Source organism: Coregonus lavaretus (genome assembly GCF_964263955.1).
Source record: "Coregonus lavaretus genome assembly, chromosome: 5".
Lineage (NCBI taxonomy): Eukaryota > Metazoa > Chordata > Actinopteri > Salmoniformes > Salmonidae > Coregonus > Coregonus lavaretus.
In genome coordinates this window covers 248,765-275,966 of record NC_139992.1, presented here as the reverse complement: position 1 = coordinate 275,966, position 27,202 = coordinate 248,765, and the positions used below count along the sequence as shown (strand labels likewise).

The 27,202-nt window shown below is 44.1% G+C and overlaps 1 protein-coding gene across 1 annotated transcript in view; it reads right to left on the bottom strand.

The window, feature by feature from the left end:
- Positions 1-1,823: 1,823 nt before the first annotated feature.
- LOC311128774 (unconventional myosin-X-like) overlaps positions 1,824-27,202 on the bottom strand; it is a gene marked incomplete at its 5' end in the record, with an annotated part of 49,514 nt that continues 24,135 nt past the window's right edge. The window contains 8 exons of the mRNA XM_084161017.1: positions 1,824-3,740; positions 6,110-6,301; positions 9,193-9,354; positions 9,499-9,633; positions 11,168-11,338; positions 18,383-18,506; positions 19,106-19,242; positions 23,690-23,897. Of these exons, the coding sequence (XP_084017143.1) occupies positions 3,636-3,740; positions 6,110-6,301; positions 9,193-9,354; positions 9,499-9,633; positions 11,168-11,338; positions 18,383-18,506; positions 19,106-19,242; positions 23,690-23,897 (1,234 nt within the window). The 3' untranslated portion in view covers positions 1,824-3,635. The remainder of the gene's footprint in view (positions 3,741-6,109; positions 6,302-9,192; positions 9,355-9,498; positions 9,634-11,167; positions 11,339-18,382; positions 18,507-19,105; positions 19,243-23,689; positions 23,898-27,202) is intronic.

Below are 27,202 nucleotides of genomic sequence, written 5' to 3'. Positions count from 1 at the left end.
CATGTTATCACAATGTTATCATCACACTGTCATGTTATCACAATGTTATCATCACACTGTCATGTTATCACAATGTTGTCATCACACTGTCATGTTATCACAATGTTATCATCACACTGTCATGTTATCACAATGTTATCATCACACTGTCATGTTATCACAATGTTGTCATCACACTGTCATGTTATCACAATGTTGTCATCACACTGTCATGTTATCACAATGTTATCATCACACTGTCATGTTATCACAATGTTGTCATCACACTGTCATGTTATCACAATGTTATCATCACACTGTCATGTTATCACAATGTTATCATCACACTGTCATGTTATCACAATATTATCATCACACTGTCATGTTATCACAATGTTGTCATCACACTGTCATGTTATCACAATGTTATCATCACACTGTCATGTTATCACAATGTTGTCATCACACTGTCATGTTATCACAATGTTATCATCACACTGTCATGTTATCACAATGTTATCATCACACTGTCATGTTATCACAATGTTGTCATCACACTGTCATGTTATTACAATGTTGTCATCACACTGTCATGTTATCACAATGTTATCATCACACTGTCATGTTATCACAATGTTATCATCACACTGTCATGTTATCACAATGTTATCATCACACTGTCATGTTATCACAATGTTATCATCACACTGTCATGTTATCACAATGTTATCATCACACTGTCATGTTATCACAATGTTATCATCACACTGTCATGTTATCACAATGTTATCATCACACTGTCATGTTATCACAATGTTATCATCACACTGTCATGTTATCACAATGTTATCATCACACTGTCATGTTATCACAATGTTATCATCACACTGTCATGTTATCACAATGTTGTCATCACACTGTCATGTTATCACAATGTTATCATCACACTGTCATGTTATCACAATGTTATCATCACACTGTCATGTTATCACAATGTTATCATCACACTGTCATGTTATCACAATGTTATCATCACACTGTCATGTTATCACAATGTTATCATCACATTGTCATGTTATCACAATGTTATCATCACACTGTCATGTTATCACAATGTTGTCATCACACTGTCATGTTATCACAATGTTATCATCACACTGTCATGTTATCACAATGTTGTCATCACACTGTCATGTTATCACAATGTTGTCATCACACTGTCATGTTATCACAACGTTATCACACTATAGCCTGGTTTACTCCATGTGATGTTGAGCTTTATTCCAGTTCTCAGCCCAGGGCTAAGTGCAATTTAAACCCGGATAATGACAATGTACTCACACTGTCAGTGTGGACTGTAGTATGAGTGACACATAGCCTCCATCTCAGTCTCTGTCACGGGCTTTTCACCTTCCAAGGCTGTTACCTCCAGCCTCCCTCATCTGTATGGCTCCATCTCTGTTCCACACGACTCACTGTGTTTGCTGGTGAGTCCTCCTGACCGTCTCTTCCTGCTGGTGAGTCCTCCTGACCGTCTCTTCCTGACTATCAGAATGACACTCAGTAAACACCCCAACCACCCTCCCACGATGACACATCCTCAGCAGGGGGATCGATGGTCGGGGGGGGGCTGGAACATCATGACAAATAATTTGTAGACTGCAAATTGACCGCAAAAATCCCAAACAGATATAATATTTGACTAAAACATAATAATTTCAAAACATTGCTTACATTTGTTTACAATCACATATACACTGAGTGTACAAAACATTATGAACACCTGGTCTTTCCATGACATAGACTGACCAGGTGACACAACTGTGGGAAGCATTGGAGTCAACATGGGCCAGCATCCCTGTGGAACGCTTTCGACACCTTGAGTCCATGCCCCGACGAATTGAGGCTGTTCTGAGGACAAAAGGGCTGGGGTGCAACTCAATATTAGGAAGGTGTTCTTAATGTTTTGTACACTCAGTGCGTTTCTATTATGTGTGGGAATACTCTGGAACACATTTCAAAAAATTCTAAACACTTGGAGCTGAGAGTTGCAGGTTTTTTTACAGTCTTTTGTGTCCAACATTTTTTAATAATATTTGCTCTTAAAAGTTGGGGTGCCAAATGGGGAACCCTGCTCTATCGCTTGTGACCAACAATCCAATACTTCAGTAACAGAAGTACCATCCTGCTCATTTCATCAACGCATCACACTCTCTTTCAACAGTTTCAGTCACAAAACATTTCATTACAAGGACAAAACTGTTTTCAAATCAAAATAGCAAATAAAACATTTAAATTAAAATACCAGAGACTAAATTCTATAATCATGTTCTACAGAAATAAGCCAAATGTTTTATATTAACCACTGCTTTTACTGAATACCGCCTTTAGTGTAAATAAATAATAACCTAAATAAAGTAGTAATATGAAGCAATGGATTATGTATTATTTTTTTTTTTTTGTGTCATTTAGCAGACGCTCTTATCCAGAGCGACTTACAGGAGCAATTAGGGTTAAGTGCCTTGCTCAAGGGCACATCGACAGATTTTTCACCTAGTCGGCTCGGGGATTAGAACCAGCGACCTTTCGGTTACTGGCACAACGCTCTAACCACTAAGCTACCTGCCGCCTGTATTGGTTTGTTCTAGTCATATTTGATTTATAAAAGGCAAGTGTCATTTCACCAGAGTTAAAACCTGCTTCTCAGGCACTGGGTAGAATGGCTAGCTTGGGTACCAGCTTATGGAATTGTCATTCCAAACATGTTTAGCTTGATAATCAGAGTAGGCAAAAGCACAAACCGATCTCGGACCAGGCTATAGAATAGCAGCCTCTGCCACTAGTGTTATAACTGGTTATTAACCCTGACATAACCCTGGCTTGGGGACGCCATTCCAGAAAGGCTAAACTATGACTTATAGCCCAAAATAAACAAATAACAATATGGATGGAAGCAGTGAAACTATTTAAGGCATTCAAATGTAAAGAGGTTCAACTCCCCGGGTCGGTGGTTGGTTTGGGAATCAACTCCTATTGCTCGTCAAACCTGAGGGGAAGTATTTCAACCCTACTTAGACAAATAACTTCTTCTCATTGTAAATATATACCGGTATAGTTGGGTGCCCATACATTAACATATGTTATAATAATAATAATAAAAACATTCTGATAAGGAAGGGTAGCTAGTCAGGGACATTTCTCACTCAATCTGAATCTCAATCCATTGGAAAGGTATTTGAAATGGTACAACTTGATGCAAAAGTTCATTTGATGCGACATCGTGATCGGTCCATACTATTGATAAGTTGATTTAAAAAATGGCAGAAATTAACGCGGTATCCACTCTTGTCGACAGCTGTAGAAAAGCAATATGCAACGGTTGGGGAAAGCAGTGGAGCCTTCAGCTCGACGTATTGTAGAATGTTCTGAATGTTGGCTTGGCGTACACACTGGGGGACACCGGAGTTGGACGAGCTTCTTGAGTAACTGAATATCAGCCTTACTTCAGTTATCCAGACATCTGAGTTGAGGAGAACAGTCCTTCCTGTCTTCATGGACCCTGCTGGTTAGCCTTGCAGTGCTAGCCTTTTAGCCTTCTGTTCAGAGGCGGTGGGAAGCCAACTGGGCTGTGTTCTGTCCGGGTCCCGTCCCCCTAATTACCTGATCCAGTTGGTTCCGTAGCTGGACACAGATCTGACACTGCATCTCTTCTTCACTATCGTGTTGATGTAGGCTTTCATGATCTTGGTGATCTCTCCAACCTGAAACACCACAGATGATAGAGTTTTAACAGCAGGGAAAACAAACAACTGAACGATGCACACTGAACAGACACATGTTTAGAAGCATCATAACAGCCAAGGCCTTGTTGGGTGAAGTTCTGAAAGGCTAGCCTGGAGTGCTATCATGTCAATTCCCTGTCGTTCATTGTCATGCCAAATATGTCTGTTGACACTAATGGAGTTGGCATGAGTGAAAACAGACCTGGGACCAGGCTACTACTGGTCATTTATAATCTGGTGTTATAAACAGACCTGGGACCAGGCTACTACTGGTCATTTATAATCTGGTGTTATAAACAGACCTGGGACCAGGCTACTACTGGTCATTTATAATCTGGTGTTATAAACAGACCTGGGACCAGGCTACTACTGGTCATTTATAATCTGGTGTTATAAACAGACCTGGGACCAGGCTACTACTGGTCATTTATAATCTGGTGTTATAAACAGACCTGGGACCAGGCTACTACTGGTCATTTATAATCTGGTGTTATAAACAGACCTGGGACCAGGCTACTACTGGTCATTTATAATCTGGTGTTATAAACAGACCTGGGACCAGGCTACTACTGGTCATTTATAATCTGGTGTTATAAACAGACCTGGGACCAGGCTACTACTGGTCATTTATAATCTGGTGTTATAAACAGACCTGGGACCAGGCTACTACTGGTCATTTATAATCTGGTGTTATAAACAGACCTGGGACCAGGCTACTACTGGTCATTTATAATCTGGTGTTATAAACAGACCTGGGACCAGGCTACTACTGGTCATTTATAATCTGGTGTTATAAACAGACCTGGGACCAGGCTACTACTGGTCATTTATAATCTGGTGTTATAAACAGACCTGGGACCAGGCTACTACTGGTCATTTATAATCTGGTGTTATAAACAGACCTGGGACCAGGCTACTACTGGTCATTTATAATCTGGTGTTATAAACAGACCTGGGACCAGGCTACTACTGGTCATTTATAATCTGGTGTTATAAACAGACCTGGGACCAGGCTACTACTGGTCATTTATAATCTGGTGTTATAAACAGACCTGGGACCAGGCTACTACTGGTCATTTATAATCTGGTGTTATAAACAGACCTGGGACCAGGCTACTACTGGTCATTTATAATCTGGTGTTATAAACAGACCTGGGACCAGGCTACTACTGGTCATTTATAATCTGGTGTTATAAACAGACCTGGGACCAGGCTACTACTGGTCATTTATAATCTGGTGTTATAAACAGACCTGGGACCAGGCTACTACTGGTCATTTATAATCTGGTGTTATAAACAGACCTGGGACCAGGCTACTACTGGTCATTTATAATCTGGTGTTATAAACAGACCTGGGACCAGGCTACTACTGGTCATTTATAATCTGGTGTTATAAACAGACCTGGGACCAGGCTACTACTGGTCATTTATAATCTGGTGTTATAAACAGACCTGGGACCAGGCTACTACTGGTCATTTATAATCTGGTGTTATAAACAGACCTGGGACCAGGCTACTACTGGTCATTTATAATCTGGTGTTATAAACAGACCTGGGACCAGGCTACTACTGGTCATTTATAATCTGGTGTTATAAACAGACCTGGGACCAGGCTACTACTGGTCATTTATAATCTGGTGTTATAAACAGACCTGGGACCAGGCTACTGGTCATTTATAATCTGGTGTTATAAACAGACCTGGGACCAGGCTACTACTGGTCATTTATAATCTGGTGTTATAAACAGACCTGGGACCAGGCTACTACTGGTCATTTATAATCTGGTGTTATAAACAGACCTGGGACCAGGCTACTACTGGTCATTTATAATCTGGTGTTATAAACAGACCTGGGACCAGGCTACTACTGGTCATTTATAATCTGGTGTTATAAACAGACCTGGGACCAGGCTACTACTGGTCATTTATAATCTGGTGTTATAAACAGACCTGGGACCATGCTACTACTGGTCATTTATAATCTGGTGTTATAAACAGACCTGGGACCAGGCTACTACTGGTCATTTATAATCTGGTGTTATAAACAGACCTGGGACCAGGCTACTACTGGTCATTTATAATCTGGTGTTATAAACAGACCTGGGACCAGGCTACTACTGGTCATTTATAATCTGGTGTTATAAACAGACCTGGGACCAGGCTACTGGTCATTTATAATCTGGTGTTATAAACAGACCTGGGACCAGACTACTACTGGTCATTTATAATCTGGTGTTATAAACAGACCTGGGACCAGGCTACTACTGGTCATTTATAATCTGGTGTTATAAACAGACCTGGGACCAGGCTACTATTTCTCTAATGTTGTATTATGGTGGTATACTGTACCAGAGGTGTCTCAAAGAACATCTCTCTGTCGTCCACTGTGATCTTATAGGTAGCGGCCTGCGGAGCGCCGAAGAAGATGATGTGTTCGTAGGGGAATGTCTCTAGAGGTTTGGGTTCTCCTCTCTTGTAGACCGACACGTTCTCTGCACTCACACTCAGCCACAGGTCATGAGGAAAGCCTCCTTCTTTACACTGAGGACACAGAGAGAGAGAGAGAGAGAGAGAGAGAGAGAGAGAGAGAGAGAGAGAGAGAGAGAGAGGGGGGGGAGAGAGAGAGACAGAGAGAGAGAGAGAGAGAGAGAGAGAGAGAGAGAGAGAGAGAGAGAGAGAGAGACAGAGAGGGGGGGGAGAGAGAGAGCGAGAGAGAGAGAGAGAGAGACAGAGACAGACACATACAGGTCAGAGCCCTGGCAGTGGAAACCAGCAAGCTATTTTCAATCATTCTTCTCTTCTTACCTTCCCTGATACAATGTGATTGACGTTATTAAGAAACTTTACCTGGAGTTAAGAGATTCTAAACCAGATACAGTCCCCATACTATCTATCTAAACCAGATACAGTCCCCATACTATCTATCTAAACCAGATACAGTCCCCATACTATCTGTCTAAACCAGATACAGTCCCCATACTATCTATCTAAACCAGATACAGTCCCCATACTATCTATCTAAACCAGATACAGTCCCCATACTATCTATCTAAACCAGATACAGTCCCCATACTATCTATCTAAACCAGATACAGTCCCCATACTATCTATCTAAACCAGATACAGTCCCCATACTATCTAAACCAGATACAGTCCCATACTATCTAAACCAGATACAGTCCCCATACTATCTAAACCAGGGGTTCCCAAACCTTTTTTGATATCTGAAAATTCTCGGGACCCCAGCCATGTAAAACAGCCAATATTGGCAGTCAATTGAAAAACATTCTAACAGTATTTCTGATTGTCTTCTCAACTCACCATCACATACTTTTAACGCGGGGCTATGACAGTCAAATGCAAATTAGTCTGACATAATGTATCTTATCTCTCCACCACTAATGAGATGGGTGTGGCTTGATGCATGTCGTTGGAGCTTCTCAAAGTCAGGGGGCGTGGTCGACAGTGCTCACCTCATCTCTGCTGTCACATCCAACCTGGATCGATATTTGGTTTTAATGCAGACGAGAGCACTGAATCCAGCTTCACACAGATAGGAGCTGATGGAGGGTACCATGAGGTTTATGGTGCTTTCAAGACAAAGAGATCGCCTGCAATGACAACAAGCTCAGTCCGATGATGCTGTGACACACCGCCCCAGACCATGACGGACCCGCCACCTCCAAATCGATACAGGCCTCGGTGTAATGCTCATACCTTCGACGATAAACGTGAATCCGACCATCACCCCATGTGAGACAAAACTGCGACTCGTCAGTGAAGAGCACTTTTTGCCAGTCCTGTCTGGTCCAGCAAGAGTGGGTTTGTGCCCATAGGCGACGTTGTTGCCGGTGATGTCTGGTGAGGACCTGCCTTACAACAGGCCTACAAGCCCTCAGTCCAGCCTTTCCTTGCGTTCCTGGTGTAACTCGGGCAGTTGTTGTTGCCATCCTGTACCTGTCCCGCAGGTGTGATGTTCGGATGTACCGATCCTGTGCAGGTGTTGTTACACGTGGTCTGCCACTGCGAGGACGATCAGCTGTCCATCCTGTCTCCCTGTAGCGCTGTCTTAGGCGTCTCACAGTACAGACATTGCAATTTATTGCCCTGGCCACATCTGCAGTCCTCATGCCTCCTTGCAGCATGCCTAAGGCACGTTCACGCAGATGAGCAGGGACCCTGGGCATCTTTCTTTTGGTGTTTTTCAGAGTCAGTAGAAAGGCCTCTTTAGTGTCCTAAGTTTTCATAACTGTGACCTTAATTGCCTACCGTCTGTAAGCTGTTAGTGTCTTAACGACCGTTCCACAGGTTCATGTTCATTTATTGTTTATGGTTCATTGAACAAGCATGGGAAACAGTGTTTAAACCCTTTACAATGAAGATCTGTGAAGTTATTTGGATTTTTAAGAATTATCTTTGAAAGACAGGGTCCTGAAAAGGGGACGTTTCTTTTTTTGCTGAGTGTATATACTGTATTCTATTCTACTGTATTTTAGTCAATGCCACTCCGACATTGCTCATCCTAATATTTATATATTTCTTAATTTCATTATTTTACTTTTAGATTTGTGTGTATTGTTGTGAATTATTAGATACTACTGCACTGTTGGAACTAGAAACACAAGCATTTTGCTACACCCGCAATAACATCTGCTAAATATGTGTATTTGATTTGATTTGGAATCAGTTTTTCGTCAATATAGCCACGCAGCACACTGAACATCCCTTTTGCCGTTTCATGCTCGGGAATCATGAGACAGAACAATATGTCCTTGTGAATAGCGTCCTCCGACATGTAGCGAACTAAAGTCAATGCATGGGCATCTTGGCCCTCACAGCTAACGTCCATCTGGAGAGCATAAACTGGAGAGTGAGTTGTTCAGTCAGTTTCCTCTTGATTGCTAGAAATAGCATAATTTCTTTGTTTAACAGCGTTATCTGACAAAGGTATTGATGGGAGTGTCTGTGCCTCTGCCTCCCCACACATTGTTTTAACTATATCAGTTACGTCCGGTAATATCAAAGTCTCTGCACTAGTGTGTGGTTTCACAGCATAGCGGACCTAGCCATTCACCTTGGGAATGATTCAAGGGCAACGGTCAAGTGCGGCTTTTCCCCATCATCTTAGGGCGCTCTCTGGTTGAATTGTATCATTTAGATTTGAATAATTTTCATTTAGATTTTGAAGGTTAACCACATTGGGGGAGGGGGGGGGGGGATTTGGGATCACCAAGATCATTTTGGAAACTCTCCCGCGACCCCTAGTTTGGGAACCACTGATCTATACAGTACCGGTCCACATGTAAGTAAAGTAAGTTAGCTTTGTCCGAGCCAGAATGGCCCATAGGGCCCTATCTCCTGTTTCTGTAGTGTGAGGGAGGTTGATGTCCACCCCTTGGACAGGAAGCTAGTCTGTGTTGTCATGTAGTTACCTCTACGTCAAACAGTGTGGACCCATATCCGGGCCACTCCTTGATGATGGCCATGTATTTGAGCATGGCAGTGTGCTGGTCCAGTCCCTGGAGTCTGGACCACTTCTCTACGATGGAGGTTCTGGTGGCTGAAGTCTCCTCCTTCACCCACATCTCCAGCATCTGAACAAGAACAAGACTGTTTTAGTACCTTGCTCAAGGGCTCAAGGGCAGGCGATGGCATCTAGGATGATGCCAGCCAGCAAACCTCCAGTTTCACTGGAGCTGAGATTTGACCGGCCACCTTCCTGCTTCTCTAACCGCTACCTGTTCCTCCTCCATCTTCTGTTTCTTCATGGAGCCCGTCTTCAGCCTGCTGCGGCGCAGGGTCCCATCCAGGAAGCTGGTCCGCCTCCGCTCAAGGGTGTGGCCCACAGGCCCCGCCGCTCCAGCCGCACCCACCTATACAAATAAATACAACTTTATTAGTCCACCTATATAATACAACTTTATTAGTCCACCTATACAATACAACTTTATTAGTCCACCTATACAATACAACTTTATTAGTCCACCTATACAATACAACTTTATTAGTCCACCTATACAATACAACTTTATTAGTCCACCTACATAAAACAATGGAGTGTAACTTACCTAAGTGGGATTTGTCACCAGCAAAGGCAACATACAGCAACAACATACATATGCTTACATCAGAGATACATACAGTGCATTCGGAAAGTATTCAGACCCCTTGACGTTTTCCACATTTTGTTATGTTTCAGCCTTATTCTAAAAATGTATTAAATACATTTTTTCCCTCATCAATCTACACACAATACCCATAATGACAAAGCGAAAACAGGTTTTTAGAAAAATTTGAACCTTCCAGAAGATCAACCATCTCTGCAGCACTTCACCAATCAGGCCTTTATGGTAGAGTGGCCAGACGGAAGCCACTCCTCAGTAAAAGGCACATGCCAGCCCACTTGGAGTTTGCCAAAAGGCACCTAAAGGACTCTCAGACCATGAGAAACAAGATTCTCTGGTCTGATAAAACCAAGATTGAACTCTTTGGCCTGAATGCCAAGCGTCACGTCTGGAGGAAACCTGGCACCATCCCTACGGTGAAGCATGGTGGTGGCAGCATCATGCTCTGGGGATGTTTTTCAGCGGCAGGGACTGGAAGACTAGTCAGGATCGAGGGAAAGATGAACGGAGCAAAGTACAGAGAGATCCTTGATGAAAACCTGCTCCAGAGCGCTCAGGACCTCAGACTGGGGCGACGGTTCACCTTCCAACAGGACAATGACCCTAAGCACACAGCCAAGACAACGCAGGAGTGGCTTCGGGACAAGTCTCTGAAAGTCCTTGAGTGGCCCAGCCAGAGCCTGGACTTGAAACCGATCGAACATCTCTGGAGAGACCTGAAAATAGCTGTGCAGCGACGCTCCCCATCCAACCTGACAGAGCTTGAGAGGATCTGCAGAGAAGAATGGGAGAAACTCCCCAAATACAGGTGTGCCAAGCTTTTAGCGTCATACCCAAGAAGACTCAAGGCTGTAATGCTTCAACAAAGTACTGAGTAAAGGGTCTGAATACTTATGGGTGGTCCTCTGTAGCTCAGCTGGTAGAGCACGGCGCTTGTAACGCCAAGGTAGTGGGTTCAATCCCCGGGACCACCCATACACAAAAATGTATGCACGCATGACTGTAAGTCGCTTTGGATAAAAGCGTCTGCTAAATGGCATATTATTATTATTTATTATTATTATGTAAATGTATAATTTCAGTTGTTTATTTTTAATATATTTGCAAAAATTTCAAAAAAACGGTTTTTGCTTTGTCATTATGGGGTATTGTGTGTAGATTGATCAATTTAATCAATTTCAGAATAAGGCTGTAACGTAACAAAATGTGGAAAAGGTCAAGGGGTCTGAATACTTTCCGAATGCACTGTAAACCTGAGGGCTTATGAAACATATATAAGTACCTTGGTGAAGTGCAGGATGCGTGCGCGGAGCCTCCCTACAGGGTAGACGTTGTCCAGAGACCAGCTGACCCGGGCCTTGTCCCCGTGAAGGAACTGGAGCCTGAGAGCAGCCAGGTGCTGCAGGGTGTCCTCTGGGGCCGGGAAGTGACCGTTGGTCAGAGACTCATGGGCCTGGAGGAGGCGTGTATATTATTACATTAATATTACATTTACATTACAGTACATTTACATATACATTACAATTGTATTTACATTAAATGACATTAACATTATTTTTACGTTTACATAACATTACATTTATATACTGGACAAAAATATAAACGCAACATATAAAGTGTTGGTCCCATGTTTCATGAGCTGAAATAAAAGATCCCATACATTTTCCACGCACACAAAAAAGCACAAATTTGTTTACATCCCTGTTAGTGAACATTTCTCCTTTGCCAAGATAATCCATCCACCTGGCAGGTGTGGCATATCAATAAGCATGCTGACTGCAGGAATGTCCACCAGAGCTGATGCCAGAGAATTTAATTTGTATTTCTCTACCATAAGTGACTGCATCACTTCTTCTTTTTATAAGAAACATTAATGTGTTGAAAATTCCAAATTGTTTGCATAATCAACATACACACAGCTCTGACACACACACTTACCCCACCAGACATGCCACCAGGGGTCTTTTCACAGTCCCCAAATCCAGAACAAATTCAAGAAAGCGTACAGTATTATATAGAGCCATTATTTCATGGAACTCCGTTCCATCTCATATTGCTCAAATAAACAGTAAACCTGGTTTAAAAAAACAGATAAAACAACACCTCACAACGCCTCTCCCCTATTTGACCTAGATAGTTTGTGTATATGTATTGATATGTAGGCTTAGGTAGGGTTGTGGGTTCGATTCCCACGGGGGGCCAGTATGAAAAATGTAATTTAAAATAATGTATGCACTCACTAACTGTAAGTCGCTCTGGATAAGAGCGTCTGCTAAATGACTAAAATGTAAATGTAAGTTCCTAAACCCATTGTAGTGCCATTCATCCGCTGCCATCACCTCATGTTTCAGCATGATAATGCACGGCCCATGTCGCAAGGATCTGTACACAATTCCTGGAAGCTGAAAATGTCCCAGTTCTTCCATGGCCTGCATACTCACCAGACATGTCACCCATTGAGCATGTTTGGGATGCTCTGGATCACTGTGTACAACAGCGTGTTCCAGTTCCACCCAATATCCAGCAACTTCGCACAGCCAATGAAGAGGAGTGGGACAACATTCCACAGGCCACAATCAACTCTATGTGAAGGAGATGTGTCTCGCTGCATGAGGCAAATGGTGGTCACAGTCATACTGACTGGTTTTCTGATCCACGGCCCTACTTATTTTTAAAGGTATCTGTGACCAACAGATGCATATCTGTATTCCCAGTCATGTACAATCCATAGATTAGGGCCAAATGCATTTATTTCAATTGACTGATTTCCTTATATGAAATGTAACTCAGTAAAATCTTTGAAAATGTTGCATGTTGCGTTTATATATTTGTTCAGTGTATTTACATAAAGGTTACTACAAGCTTCACTCCATGGATCTACGTGCGTGCGTGCGTGCGTGTGGGTGGATTGGGATTTTTGGAGCAGTGGACACCTTTTGGTAACATGATATCCTCACCGGTCCCACTCCCATTCACAAGAGAGCGATAGCAAAGCTTTTTATTTTTGTCTTTTCATTTTGTGAAAGCAAGGAAGATTTTTAATGAGGGAAATAAGTATTTGACCCCTCTGCAAAACATGACTTAGTACTTGGTGGCAAAACCCTTGTTGGCAATCACAGAGGTCAGACGTTTCTTGTAGTTGGCCACCAGGTTTGCACACATCTCAGGAGGGATTTTGTCCCACTCCTCTTTGCAGATCTTCTCCAAGTCATTAAGGTTTCGAGGCTGACGTTTGGCAACTCGAACCTTCAGCTCCCTCCACAGATTTTCTATGGGATTAAGGTCTGGAGACTGGCTAGGCCACTCCAGGACCTTAATGTGCTTCTTCATGAGCCACTCCTTTGTTGCCTTGGCCGTGTGTTTTGGGTCATTGTCATGCTGGAATACCCATCCACGACTCATTTTCAATGCCCTGGCTGAGGGAAGGAGGTTCTCACCCAAGATTTGACGGTACATGGCCCCGTCCATCGTCCCTTTGATGCGGTGAAGTTGTCCTGTCCCCTTAGTAGAAAAACACCCCCAAAGCATAATGTTTCCACCTCCATGTTTGATGGTGGGGATGGTGTTCTTGGGGTCATAGGCAGCATTCCTCCTCCAAACACGGCGAGTTGAGTTGATGCCAAAGAGCTCGATTTTGGTCTCATCTGACCACAACACTTTCACCCTGTTCTCCTCTGAATCATTCAGATGTTCATTGGCAAACTTCAGACAGGCCTGTATTTGTGCTTTCTTGAGCAGGGGGACCTTGCGGGTGCTGCAGGATTTCAGTCCTTCAAGGCGTAGTGTGATACCAATTGTTTTCTTGGTGACTATGGTCCCAGCTGCCTTGAGATCATTGACAATATCCTCCCGTGTAGTTCTGGGCTGATTCCTCACCATTCTCATAATCATTGCAACTCCACGAGGTGAGATCTTGCATGGAGCCCCAGGCCGAGGGAGATTGACAGTTATTTTGTGTTTCTTCCATTTGCAAAATTTTTTGTTGTTATTCTGTCTCTCACTGTTCAAATAAACCTACCATTAGAATTATAGACTGATCATTTCTTTGTCAGTGGGCAAACGTACAAAATCAGCAGGGGATCAAATACTTTTTTCCCTCACTGTATGCCCTGGCCTTATTCTTGCTGGTGTAAAACATTATCCCAGTTTGATAGGCTTCTTGTGTATTCATTCTCCTATCAGCTAAAAATAGAACGTCATGTTTTGGTCAAGGAGAAAAAAGCACATGGCTAGTTAACGTTAGTTGTTTTACCAAATATCACTAGTTATTACTTCTAAACAAAATACCTTTTTGAACAGTCGCTGAGATTACATTTGGTTATCAATGCAAAATAGGATATATTTGGTTATCAATGCAAAAATAGGCTATAGATCAGATCAAGGAACCAAGCGACAGCACTGCCTCCATGGGCTGCGGGGAGAATGATACGGCATGTCTCCATGTTCAGGTAGTAAAAACGAACATTGAATGGCGGAGCGTATTCTTGTTCTTCTTCTTTAAATTTGTATTGGTGGGTCGCAACCGAGAGGTGCATACACCGCCACCTACTGTAATGGAGTGTGAGGCTCATCACAGTCTCCCTGTCAGTGGAGGCTCCTCAGAGGAGGAAGGGGAGGACATTACATTTACATTTACATCATTTAGCAGACACTCTTATCCAGAGCGACTTACAAATTGGTGCATTCACCTTATAGCCAGTGGGATAACCACTTTACAATATTTACAATATATATACAATATTCGTCCTCAGTGAATTTCATAAAAATAAAAATAGTGAAACTTTTAAAAAGTTATCCTTTTTAGATAAAACTATACTAAATATATTTGTGTCACCAAATAATTGATTAAAAACACACTGTTTTGCAAAGAAGGTCAACAGCACTCTGTAGGGTAGCACCATGGTGTAGCCGGAGGACAGCTAGTTTACGTCCTCCTCTGGGTACATTGACTTCAACACAAAACCTAGGAGGCTCGTGGTTCTCACCCACTTCCATAGTAATTATGATAACTTCCGGAGGATGTCTTCCAACCTATCAGAGCTCTTGCAGCATGAACTGACATGTTGTCCACCCAATCAAAGGATCAGATAATTAATCTAGTACTGAAAGCATAAGCTACAGCTAGCTAGCACTGCAGTGCATAAAATGTGGTGAGTAGTTGACTCAAAGAGAGAGAGAGACAATAGTTGAACAGTTAATTAACAAATACATTTCTTCAAAAATGAAGGAGAAGAGAGAGAGCGAGAGAGTGAGTGAGTGAGTGAGTGAGTGAATGAGAGAGAGAGAGAGAGAGAGAGAGACAGAGAGAGAGAGAGAGCGTGAGAGAGAGAAAGAGAGAGAGAGAGGAGAGAGAGACAGAGAGAGAGAGAGCGTGAGAGAGAGAGAGAAAGAGAGAGAGTGCTAGCTACATATTTATATATTTTTCACTTTCACTTTTACTTACTTAGCTAGCGAATGCAGCTAGCTAGTTTAGCCTACTCAAACACCTGGCTCAAATAGAGAGGGATGCTACTGTATGTTAGCTAGCTGGCTATGGCTATCCAACACTGGAACTCTTCCAAGTCAAGGTAAGCTTTTGGTTTTACTAATTGATTGCCACCGGGGCCCGCCGGTGTAACTGCTAAACTGCTTGCTAAGTGTACACTGTACTGCATGATTGTAGCGGGTTTACTAACACGTTAGTTGTAGTAGCTATGTTGACTATGACGTTACTTTAGCTAATATGGTGAAAACGATGTAGGCTGTGTGTAGCAGTTAGCGGTCATGATATGAAGGTTTGGCTTGGAAAGGTTTTTTCGCCTGGTCACAGACAGCTGATGTGTTGTGCACTGAAGTCCACAAGCGAAGGGAAAAGGTGAGAGGAGGAGAGCGCGTAGATGCGAGAAGGAATTACCCAAAAATCTAAGGGACCCTGCTGTGTGTGGCTGCTATGAAAGTGAACTGTGTTTGCGTCTGATCAGGGGTGTATTCATTCCACCGAATCTGTTGAAAAATGTTTCTTAAACGGAAGCTAACGTAAACCCATTAAAACCTCACCACTATACCAACTAACACTATACCCATTAAAACCTCACCACTATACCAACTAAACCTACACCCATTAAAACCTCACCACTATACCAACTAACACTACACCCATTAAAACCTCACCACTATACCAACTAACCCTACACCCAGTAAAACCTCACCACTATTCCAACTAACCCTACACCCATTAAAACCTCACCACTACACCCATTAAAACCTCCCCACTATACCAACTAACCCTACACCCATTAAAACCTCACCACTATACCAACTAACCCTACACTCATTAAAACCTCACCACTATACCAACTAACCCTACACCCATTAAAACCTCACCACTATACCAACTAACCCTACAGTTAGTGAATGCATACATTTTCATAGTTTTTCATACTGGTCCCCTATGGGAAACGAACCCACAACCCTGGCATTGCAAGCGCCATGCTCTACCAACTGAGCTAAACGGGACCACTATTCCATTACTTTGGCCTTATCTGATCCTACTCGATGCCGTCAGCCTGGGCGGACGGGACACTATCGTTCAACACACCTTGTAACTCTTCTGCAGTAAAATCTCTTACACCCAAGTACTTCTCTGCAGCTGCCACCACAACATCTATTTTCTGTGATTTACGTTCCATCTCTGTGGTACAGCTGATAACCATGGCTATGAAGGCTAAGAAACCAACCTTACTGAAACGTGTTATTCCTGTCACTCTCTATTGGCCTCAGCCTACTCACAGGGAGCCTCACAGGATCCCTCGCCCTGGACCCCTTCCTCTCCTACTCTCCACCCACAGGGAGCCTCCTAGGATCCCTCGCCCTGGACCCCTTCCTCTCCTACTCTCCACTCACAGGGAGCCTCTAAGGATCCCTCGCCCTGGACCCCTTCCTCTCCTACTCTCCACTCACAGGGAGCCTCCTAGGATCCCTCGCCCTGGACCCCTTCCTCTCCTACTCTCCACTCACAGGGAGCCTCCTAGGATCCCTCGCCCTGGACCCCTTCCTCTCCTACTCTCCACTCACAGGGAGCCTCCTAGGATCCCTCGTCCTGGACCCCTTCCTCTCCTACTCTCCACTCACAGGGAGCCTCCTAGGATCCCTCGCCCTGGACCCCTTCCTCTCCTACTCTCCACTCACAGGGAGCCTCTTAGGATCCCTCGCCCTGGACCCCTTCCTCTCCTACTCTCCACCCACAGGGAGCCTCCTAGGATCCCTCGCCCTGGACCCCTTCCTCTCCTACTCTCCACTCACAGGGAGCCTCCTAGGATCCCTCGCCCTGGACCCCTTCCTCTCCTACTCTCCACTCACAGGGAGCCTCCTAGGATCCCTCGCCCTGGACCCCTTCCTCTCCTACTCTCCCCACTGCCTTCTGCACTACTCTGATCCTGGCAACCTCAACCTGCCTTTCTCTCACCGGACACCTCAGATTTCCAGCACCATAGGAACCCCTACAGTTAACACACACAACTTTTTCCACTGATACTACACATCAGTGGAGGCTGCTGAGGGGAGGATGGCTCATAATAATGGCTGGAATGGAGTGAATTGAATAGTATCAAAGACATTCATGTGTTTGATACCATTCCATTCACTCCATTCCAGCCATTGCACTCCATTACAGCCATTATTATGAGCCATCCTCCCCTCAGCAGCCTCCACTGCTACACATTCCTTTGTCTCATGCCCTTCCTGCACACTTCTCACATCTAGAAATCTCCCTTTTACACACTGCTGCAACGTGACCATAAGCTTGGCACCTAAAACACCATAATGGGTTTGGGACAAAAGTTCTCACTGGATAACTGACACATCCTAACTTGACTTTGTCGGGTAAAGACAGCATCAAAGCTCAGCAGGACAGACAGTGCCTTCTCTATTTCACCACGCTCTCCACCGGGTCTGCACACCGTCCGACACTACGTCGCACCAAACAGCGGGCATCACAGACACCAGGAATCTTCCATTTCAGTTGATCCTCCTCAACACTTAACGCCATTTATCACTCATTTCAACGGCACCCTGCTCCGGAGAGCAAAGCAAGTCACAGTGCAGAGCGCCTGTTCCCTCTGGACGGATGAAACGCAAAAAAAATTATCACGAGTCCACTTTGAGTTACTTTCACCGACTCAACAGCCACTGGGCCAGAATCATATTAGTCATCCTTTCCTTTCGTCCCACTCTCCACAGAAACATCAGCCTCCACACCTTGCAGTGCCGAATCCGCTCCTTCATAAAAAAAAAAAACACGTAATCCTCTCTCTCTTCAACTCTTTCAAACTCCATGTCATTCTCATCAATTTCACTTTCTGAGCTACTAAAGTATGGTTTTCCATTTTTGTACTTCTCTCTCAACATCCTCTCTTGTCCCAGGTTTTTTTATTTTCTTGTTTCTTTAACTTTTCCGTTTGACATTGTAGACACTTTTCTACTCAGGTGCTTTCTAATAATAGCACAAAATGGAACTAACCTGTTCGAACATGAAAGCGAACTCCACCCCTTCCTTGGGCATGCTCTCTACATCCAGGAAACAGTAGAGTTTGAAGTAGAGCCTCCACTGTCCCTCCTCCTCCACCTCCTCACTGCCTGACAGCCTGGAAATCAATCAATCAATCAGTCAATCAGCCAATCAATCAATCAGCCACTCAATCAACGAACCAATCAGTCAAGCGATCACTCACTCAATCAGTCAATCAACCAAACCAATTTCAGACCCTCGTCTTAGCAGAAATATACATTTACATTTTAGTCATTTAGCAGACGCTCTTATCCAGAGCGATTTAGTGCATACACTATTTTTTTTTTTTTCATACTGGCCCCCCGTGGGAATCAAACCCACAACCCTGGCGTTGCAAACGCCATGCTCTACCAACTGAGCTACATCCCTATAGTAATAATATCAAGAGGTTTGTGGGTCATCTAGCCTGGTCCCAGATCTGTTAGTCATCTATGGCTGTGTTCTCGCTCTGTGGGTAGCCTGGTTCCAGATCTGTTAGTCATCTATGGCTGTGTTCTCGCTCTGTGGGTAGCCTGGTTCCAGATCTGTTTGTGCTGTCTTGCTAACTCATATCGTCATATCGTCACACAACAACATGTCAATGGCCATAGGGGTTTGGCAAGCTTAGCACAAACAGATCAGGGACCGGGCTATTCTCTGTGTATCTATCTCTCCATCATCATCCAGATGGCTCACCTCTCGAACTTGGCGAGTACGTCAGCTACGATGACTCTGCTCTCCACAGCCCGGTCCATGGTGTTGTTGTGTTCGAACAGGGCAAACATGTTTCTACTGTCCTCCATGGCCAGGCCTCGGATCAGCTTCTCCACCACCTGGGGACAGGCAGGACAGAGGCACATTAACACAGGCTGGAGAAAATGGATGTACCAATGCCGGATTGCCCAAGGCAGAAATTACTGTATTTTTACAGCTACTACTCATTTTCTTTACCTCTCCAGCGGTGGTGTGTAAGTTGATGTAAAATGTTACAGACTGTTGGGACATAGACAGAGCATCGTATGTTACAGGCTTTGGTTTTTCCATTTATGTTTCGAGGTTGGACGTAAACAAATGGGGACTCGTCCGGCTCGTCTCATGTTTCCCATGAGTATGTTAGGTTGGTAGTCGCTCTAATCACCTACTCTGAAGCTCTGCTGTGTCCAGATATTTGAGTGTTCAAAAGACACCTAAGTGGTCGAATTTCTGTCACTGACATCCACCCTGAGGGTTTATAAGATTGGTGGAATAATTTTGAAAGCTGCATAAACACACAGGCTTATAAAATAAAAACCATGGACTTGAAGTTGGAAGCATTTGTGGAAAACCCTCCATGGGAGATGCTAGATAAATGTACGAAGGCTCATCTGCTCGTCATTGCAAAGCATTATGACATCAAAGTTGCAAATGCCGATTCGAAAGCAGTAGTCAAAGAGTTAGTCTATACTGCTTCTGTGGAGGAGGAAATCCTTCCGGAGAAGGAGGATGATGAAGAGGGGTGGTAGAGGACACGTGTGGCTTGCCAAAGTATTCACCCCCCTTGACAATTTTCCTATTTTGTTGCCTTACAACCTGGAATTAAAATGAATTTTGGGGGGGTTTGTATCATTTGATTTACACGACATGCCTACCACTTTGAAGATGCTAAATATTTTTTCTTGTGAAACAAGAAATAAGACCAAAACACAGAAAACTTAAGCGTGCATAACTAGAATTTCCCTGTATTTAGTGCCATCTATAATTCCTTCAATTCTGACCAGTTTCCCAGTCCCTGCCGATGAAAAACATCCCCACAGCATGATGCTGCCACCACCATGCTTCACTGTGGGGATGGGGTGATGAGAGGTGTTGGGTTTGCGCCAGACATAGCGTATTCCTTGATGGCCAAAAAGCTCAATTTTGACTCATCTGACCAGAGTACCTTCTTCCATATGTTTGGGGAGTCTCCCACATGCCTTTTGGCGAACACCAAACATGTTTGCTTATTTTTTTCTTTAAGCAATGGCTTTTTTTTCTGGCCACTCTTCCGTAAAGCCCAGCACTGTGAAGTGTACGGCTTAAAGTGGTCCTATGGACAGATACTCCAATCTCCGCTGTGGTCTCTTTGTTGCCTGGTCCGTGAGTTTTGGTGGGCGGCCCTCTCTTGGCAGGTTTGTTGTGGCGCCATATTCTTTACATTTTTTAATAATGGATTTAATGGTGCTCCGTGGGATGTTCAAAGTTACTGATCTTTTTTTTTTAACCCAACCCTGATCTGTACTTCTCCACAACTTTGTCCCTGACCTGTTTGGAGAGCTCCCTTGTCTTCATAGTGCCGCTTGCTTGGTGGTGCCCCTTGCTTAGTGGTGTTGCAGACTCTGGGGCCTTACAGAACAGGTGTATATATACTGAGATCATGTGACAGATCATGTGACACTTAGATTGCACACAGGTGGACTTTATTTAACTAATTATGTGACTTCTGAAGGTAATTGGTTGCACCAGATCTTATTTAGGGGCTTCATAGCAAAGGGGGTGAATACATATGCACGCACCACTTTTCCGTTATTTATTTTTTAGAATTTTTTGAAACAAGTTATTTTTTTTCATTTCACTTCACCAATTTGGACTATTTTGTGTATGTCCATCACATGAAATCCAAATAAAAATCAATTTAGATTACAAGTTATAATGCAACAAAATAGGAAAAACGCCAAGGGGGATGAATACTTTTGCAAGGCACTGTACACCCCATAGACGTGCAACTGAGAGAGGTGGAACTAAAGGCAACATGGGAACAACAGACATTAGAGCTGGAGCACAAGGAAAAGGAAAGAGAACGTGGGAATGGAGCAAGAGAAAGGGAAAGAGAACGTGGGAATGGAGCAAGAGAAAGGGAAAGAGAACGTGGGAATGGAGCAAGAGAAAGGGAAAGAGAACGTGGGAATGGAGCAAGAGAAAGGGAAAGAGAACGTGGGAATGGAGCAAGAGAAAGGGAAAGAGAACGTGGGAATGGAGCAAGAGAAAGGGAAAGAGAACGTGGGAATGGAGCAAGAGAAAGGGAAAGTGAAACAGCAGCATCAAAGCTCAGCAGGACAGACAGCGTCTTCTCTCCACTGGGTCTGCACCACACCAGATTGGAGCAACAGAAACGGGCAGCCAGACTAGAAACAAGAACAAGAAGAACGTGGACATGCCATTAGATTAAGAGAGATGGATCTCAAAGTACAAGGAAAGGGAACAGGAACGTGAGCATGCATTCGATTAAGAGAGCCACTCCGAATCCAGTCAGGCCGTCCTGCACCCTCAACAGAGGTTGATCTTGGTCGGAACAGCCGACTTGTACCGCCTTTGAATGAAAGGGAGCTGGATGTACAGTATATTTTACTCTGAGTGGATTCCAACATCCCTAAAATGTCTGTGAGACATTTGGTCACTGCCCCTCCAAAGTGTTCTTGTGGGAAATGCTCAAAGTGTCCGGCGCTTTATCTCTTTAGATCAGATTATGTTAAAGCTGCTATTCTTCAGGCATACGAGTTGGTCCCAGAGGCATACGGACAACAGTTCTGTTAATTACAAAAGACAGAATCACAAAGCCATGTTGCGTTGTCAAGGGAACAAGCATGTCTTTTAGATCGGTGGTGTGGTTCTCAAGAGATCGAGGTTCTTGAGGATTGAAAGACTTGCCTTGATGAAAGGGTTGCTACCTACATTTATGAGCACAAGGATCTCACTCTTGAGAAAGCTGCAGTTCTGGCAGATGAGTTTGTGTTGACACATAAAACTACCTTCACAAACAAAGCACCCAGTAGTTATCCCTACGCAAAGAGCGATCCAGAGAAGTCACCTCCTACTACGAGGTTTCAGTCCTTTTCTACAGATAAGGATCGGCAGAAAACTGTATTTTTCGTTACCGCCAGTTTGTCATTACTGCCGTGAGAAATTACACATTGTTTCTCAGTGTCTTCAGTTGAAACAGAAAAATGAGAGAGAAATAGCAGTTTGTTCTTGTGGGAGCACTCCAGCCCATTACGTCTCTGGTTGGGCCTGGTGGATCTCCTAAACAGCATTCTGGATCAGATGTGTATGGGTTGGTGTCTCTGCAGAGTGGTGATGCTGTTAAGCAGATGTGTATGGGTTGGTGTCTCTGCAGAGTGGTGATGCTGTTAAGCAGATGTGTATGGGTTGGTGTCTCTGCAGAGTGGCGATGCTGTTAAGCAGATGTGTATGGGTTGGTGTCTCTGCAGAGTGGTGATGCTGTTAAGCAGATGTGTATGGGTTGGTGTCTCTGCAGAGTGGCGATGCTGTTAAGCAGATGTGTATGGGTTGGTGTCTCTGCAGAGTGGCGATGCTGTTAAGCAGATGTGTATGGGTTGGTGTCTCTGCAGAGTGGCGATGCTGTTAAGCAGATGTGTATGGGTTGGTGTCTCTGCAGAGTGGCGATGCTGTTAAGCAGATGTGTATGGGTTGGTGTCTCTGCAGAGTGGCGATGCTGTTAAGCAGATGTGTATGGGTTGGTGTCTCTGCAGAGTGGTGATGCTGTAAGCAGATGTGTATGGGTTGGTGTCTCTGCAGAGTGGCGATGCTGTTAAGCAGATGTGTATGGGTTGGTGTCTCTGCAGAGTGATGCTGTTAAGCAGATGTGTATGGGTTGGTGTCTCTGCAGAGTGATGCTGTTAAGCAGATGTGTATGGGTTGGTGTCTCTGCAGAGTGGCGATGCTGTTAAGCAGATGTGTATGGGTTGGTGTCTCTGCAGAGTGATGCTGTTAAGCAGATGTGTATGGGTTGGTGTCTCTGCAGAGTGGCGATGCTGTTAAGCAGATGTGTATGGGTTGGTGTCTCTGCAGAGTGGTGATGCTGTTAAGCAGATGTGTATGGGTTGGTGTCTCTGCAGAGTGGCGATGCTGTTAAGTAGATGTGTATGGGTTGGTGTCTCTGCAGAGTGATGCTGTTAAGCAGATGTGTATGGGTTGGTGTCTCTGCAGAGTGGCGATGCTGTTAAGCAGCTGGTAGGGTCCCTACAGTTGACACTTTGATGTCTCAGATGCAGCTGATTGCTGAACAGAGTAAAGACGTTTCCCTCTACCCTCTTTTTGCTGAGATACGTCCAGAGGAGGATTTTGATTACGTTGGTGGGGGTTACATTGTCAGATATGGTGTTATAATGAAGAAATGGCCACTTCTGGGCAAGATGATTGGCAATCTCAAATTGTTAGCTCCCTCTTCTGACTATGTTTTATTAGCTGGTTTAACGAACCTTGACCTCTTGAGAACCACACCACCGATCTTAACGTAACACGTACCTCTCCAGCGGTGGTGTGTGAGTTGATGGAGATCTTGCAGGATCCTCCTCCGTGGCAATAGACCGTAGTAGCCATTTCCTGCCTGGTCAGTAGGGCTACGATCTCCTCCTGAGACGGAACATACTCCCTGACCTTGGTCCTCTTCAGAGACTCGCCTATGAAATGGGCAAACATGTCCACCTCTGTTCCAGGAAACTGCTCCTTCACCCTGGAGACAACAGACAGACAGAGGGTTACCGAGTGTGTAGAGGATGAGGAAATCAACGTTACTGATGTCATACTGTCCAGTTTCCTCATCCATACAAATCAATCACAGAAAATAAGTCTATTTTTACTAGAAGCTATAGGGAGGGGACATATTCTGCTTGTGGCTCAAAGCTATAGTAGTGGTGGTGGTAATTTAATTAAAGGGACCTTGTGCAATTTAAAAACAAATTTCAGACAGTGAAATATGTTTCCACCAGAGTTAGCTAAACACAGCTAATTTTCATCTGCAGTCCCTAACTAAATAGATAAACATAGCTAAATTCACATCACTCATACAGTAGTATAGATATAACAGATTAAAGCAAATACAGGAATCATAAAATACAACTAATAATACAATAAATACAGGACACATCATAATACATAAAACACACTGAGAATTGAGTGCATTAACAATTAGTTAATGTGAGCAGGCTTGATGCGCCTTGATCCACGCTTTGACCTCCACGGAGCAGGATTTAAAGTCACTAGTGCTTCTTAAGGTCCAGGGGAGGGAATTCAATTTCCTGATGCCTGAGGTGGAGAATGCTGACTGTTCCTTCTTTTAGGAATGACAGTCTCCTCTTGTGGAGGTCCGGGTGACTCTGCTGTTTTGTTCCGAGCTTAATATGACCAAATCTTTCAGAGGTGGAGCTGCAACATTGTTGATAATCTTATAAACTAGACAGACATCTGAGAAAAACAAAGTTGTCCAAATTGAACAGAATGTACTTGGCAAGAATATTACCGTGACGGTAATGATGTGATTTCCTGTCCAGGATCTTAAGTGCTTGTTTATATAGATTTAATTTATGTTTAATTGGCTTGATACAATAGGACAGGGAAGGTGGCGCCGGAGGAGATGGCTGCCGTTTTACGGCCCTAACCAATTGTGCTATTATGTGTGTTTTTTCGCGTTATTTGTCATTTATTCTGTACATAATGTTTCTGCTACCGCCTCTTATAACCAAAAAGAGCTTCTGGATATCAGGACAGCGATTAATCACCTCGTATTGGAAGAAGATTTTTTCTTCAACTAGTCGGACGCGAAGGATATCCTACAGACAACCGACAAGGCCCAAATCCCCGTCATTCGCAGGAGAAATCGTGGACGTAGGTCGGGGTGCCTTGTAAGGATCCGACGGCGAGCAAGTAAACTGCCTCTTCCATCAATCCTATTAGCCAACTTTCGTTCAATCATTTGAAAATAAATTAGATGACCTAAGATTACGGTTATCCTACCAACGGGACATTAAAAACGGTAATATCTTATGTTTCACAGAGTCGTGGCTGAACAACGACATGGACAACATACAGCTAGCGGGCTATACGCTACATCGGCAGGATAGAACGGCTGACTCCGGTAAGACAAAGGGTGGCAGTCTGTGTATATTTGTAAACAACAGCTGGTGCATAAAATCAAATACTAAGGAAGTCTCGAGGTTTTGCTCGCCTGAGGTAGAGTATCTTATGATAAGCTGTAGACCACACTATTTACCAAGAGAGTTTTCATCTATATTTTTCATAGCTGTCTATTTACCACCACAAACCAATGCTGGCATTAAGATTGCACTCAATGAGCTGTATAAGGCCATAACTAAACAGGAAAACGCTCATCCAGAGGCAGCGCTCCTAGTGGCCGGGGACTTTAATGCAGGCAAACTTAAATCCGTTCTACCTAATTTCTACCAGCATGTTAAATGTGCAACCAGAGGAAAAAAAACTCTAGAACACCTTTACTCCACACACAGAGACGCATACAAAGCTCTCCCTCGCCCTCCATTTGGCAAATCTGACCATAACCCTATCCTCCTGATTCCTGCTTATAAGCAAAAACTAAAGCAGGAAGCACCAGTGACTCGGTTAATAAGGAAGTGGTCAGATGACGCAGATGCTAAGCTACAGGACTGTTTTGCTAGCACAGACTGGAACATGTTCCGGGATTCTTCAGATAGCATTGAGGAGTACACCACATCAGTTACTGGCTTCATCAATAAGGGCATCGATGACATTGTCCCCACAGTGACCGTACGTACATACCCCAACCAGAAGCCATGGATTACAGGCAACATCCGCACTGAGCTAAAGGGTAGAGATGCCGCTTTCAAGGAACGGGACTCTAACCCGGACGCTTATAAGAAATCCCGCTATGCCCTCCGACGAACCATCAAACAGGCAAAGAGTCAATACAGGACTAAGATTGAATCGTAATACACCGGCTCTGATGCTCGTCGGATGTGGCAGGGCTTGAAAACTATTAAAGACTACAAAGGGAAGCACAGCCGCGAGCTGCCCAGTGACACAAGCCTACCAGACGAGCTAAACCACTTCTATGCTCGCTTCGAGGCAAGCAACACTGAAGCATGCATGAGAGCACCAGCTGTTCCGGACGACTGTGTGATCACACTCTCCGTAGCCGATGTGAGTAAGGCTTTTAAGCAGGTCAACATTCACAAGGCCGCAGGGCCAGACGGATTACCAGGACGTGTACTCCGAGCATGTGCTGTGTCTTCACTGACATTTTCAACATGTCCCTGACTGAGTCTGTAATACCAACATGTTTCAAGCAGACCACCATAGTCCCTGTGCCCAAGGACTCTAAGATAACCTGCCTAAATGACTACCGACCCGTAGCACTGACGTCTGTAGCCATGAAGTGCTTTGAAAGGCTGGTCATGGCTCACATCAACACCATTATCCCAGAAACCCTAGACCAGGGTTCTTCAATTCTGGTCCTGGAGGGCCGAAACACTTTTGTTTTTTATTTCTACCTGGTAGTTAATTGCACTCACCTGGTGTCCCAGGTCTGAATTAGCCCCTGATTAGAGGGAGAGGATGAAAAACAGAGGTGTTTCGGCCCTCCAGGACCGGAATTGAAGAACCCTGCCCTAGACCCACTCCAATTTACATACCGCCCCAACAGATCCACAGATGATGCAATCTCTATTGCGCTCCACACTGCCCTTTCCCACCTGGACAAAAGGAACACCTTTGTGAGAATGCTATTCATTGACTACAGCTCAGCGTTCAACACCATAGTCGTTCAACACCATAGTGCCCTCAAAGCTCATCACTAAGCTAAGGTCCCTGGGACTAAACACCTCCCTCTGCAACTGGATCCTGGACTTCCTGACGGGCTGCCCCCAGGTGGTAAGGGTAGGTAACAACACATCTGCCACGCTGATCCTCAACACGGGATCCTCAATCCTCCCTACTGTTATTTTATTTTACTTCTGCTCTTTTTTTCTCAACACTTTTTTGTTGTTG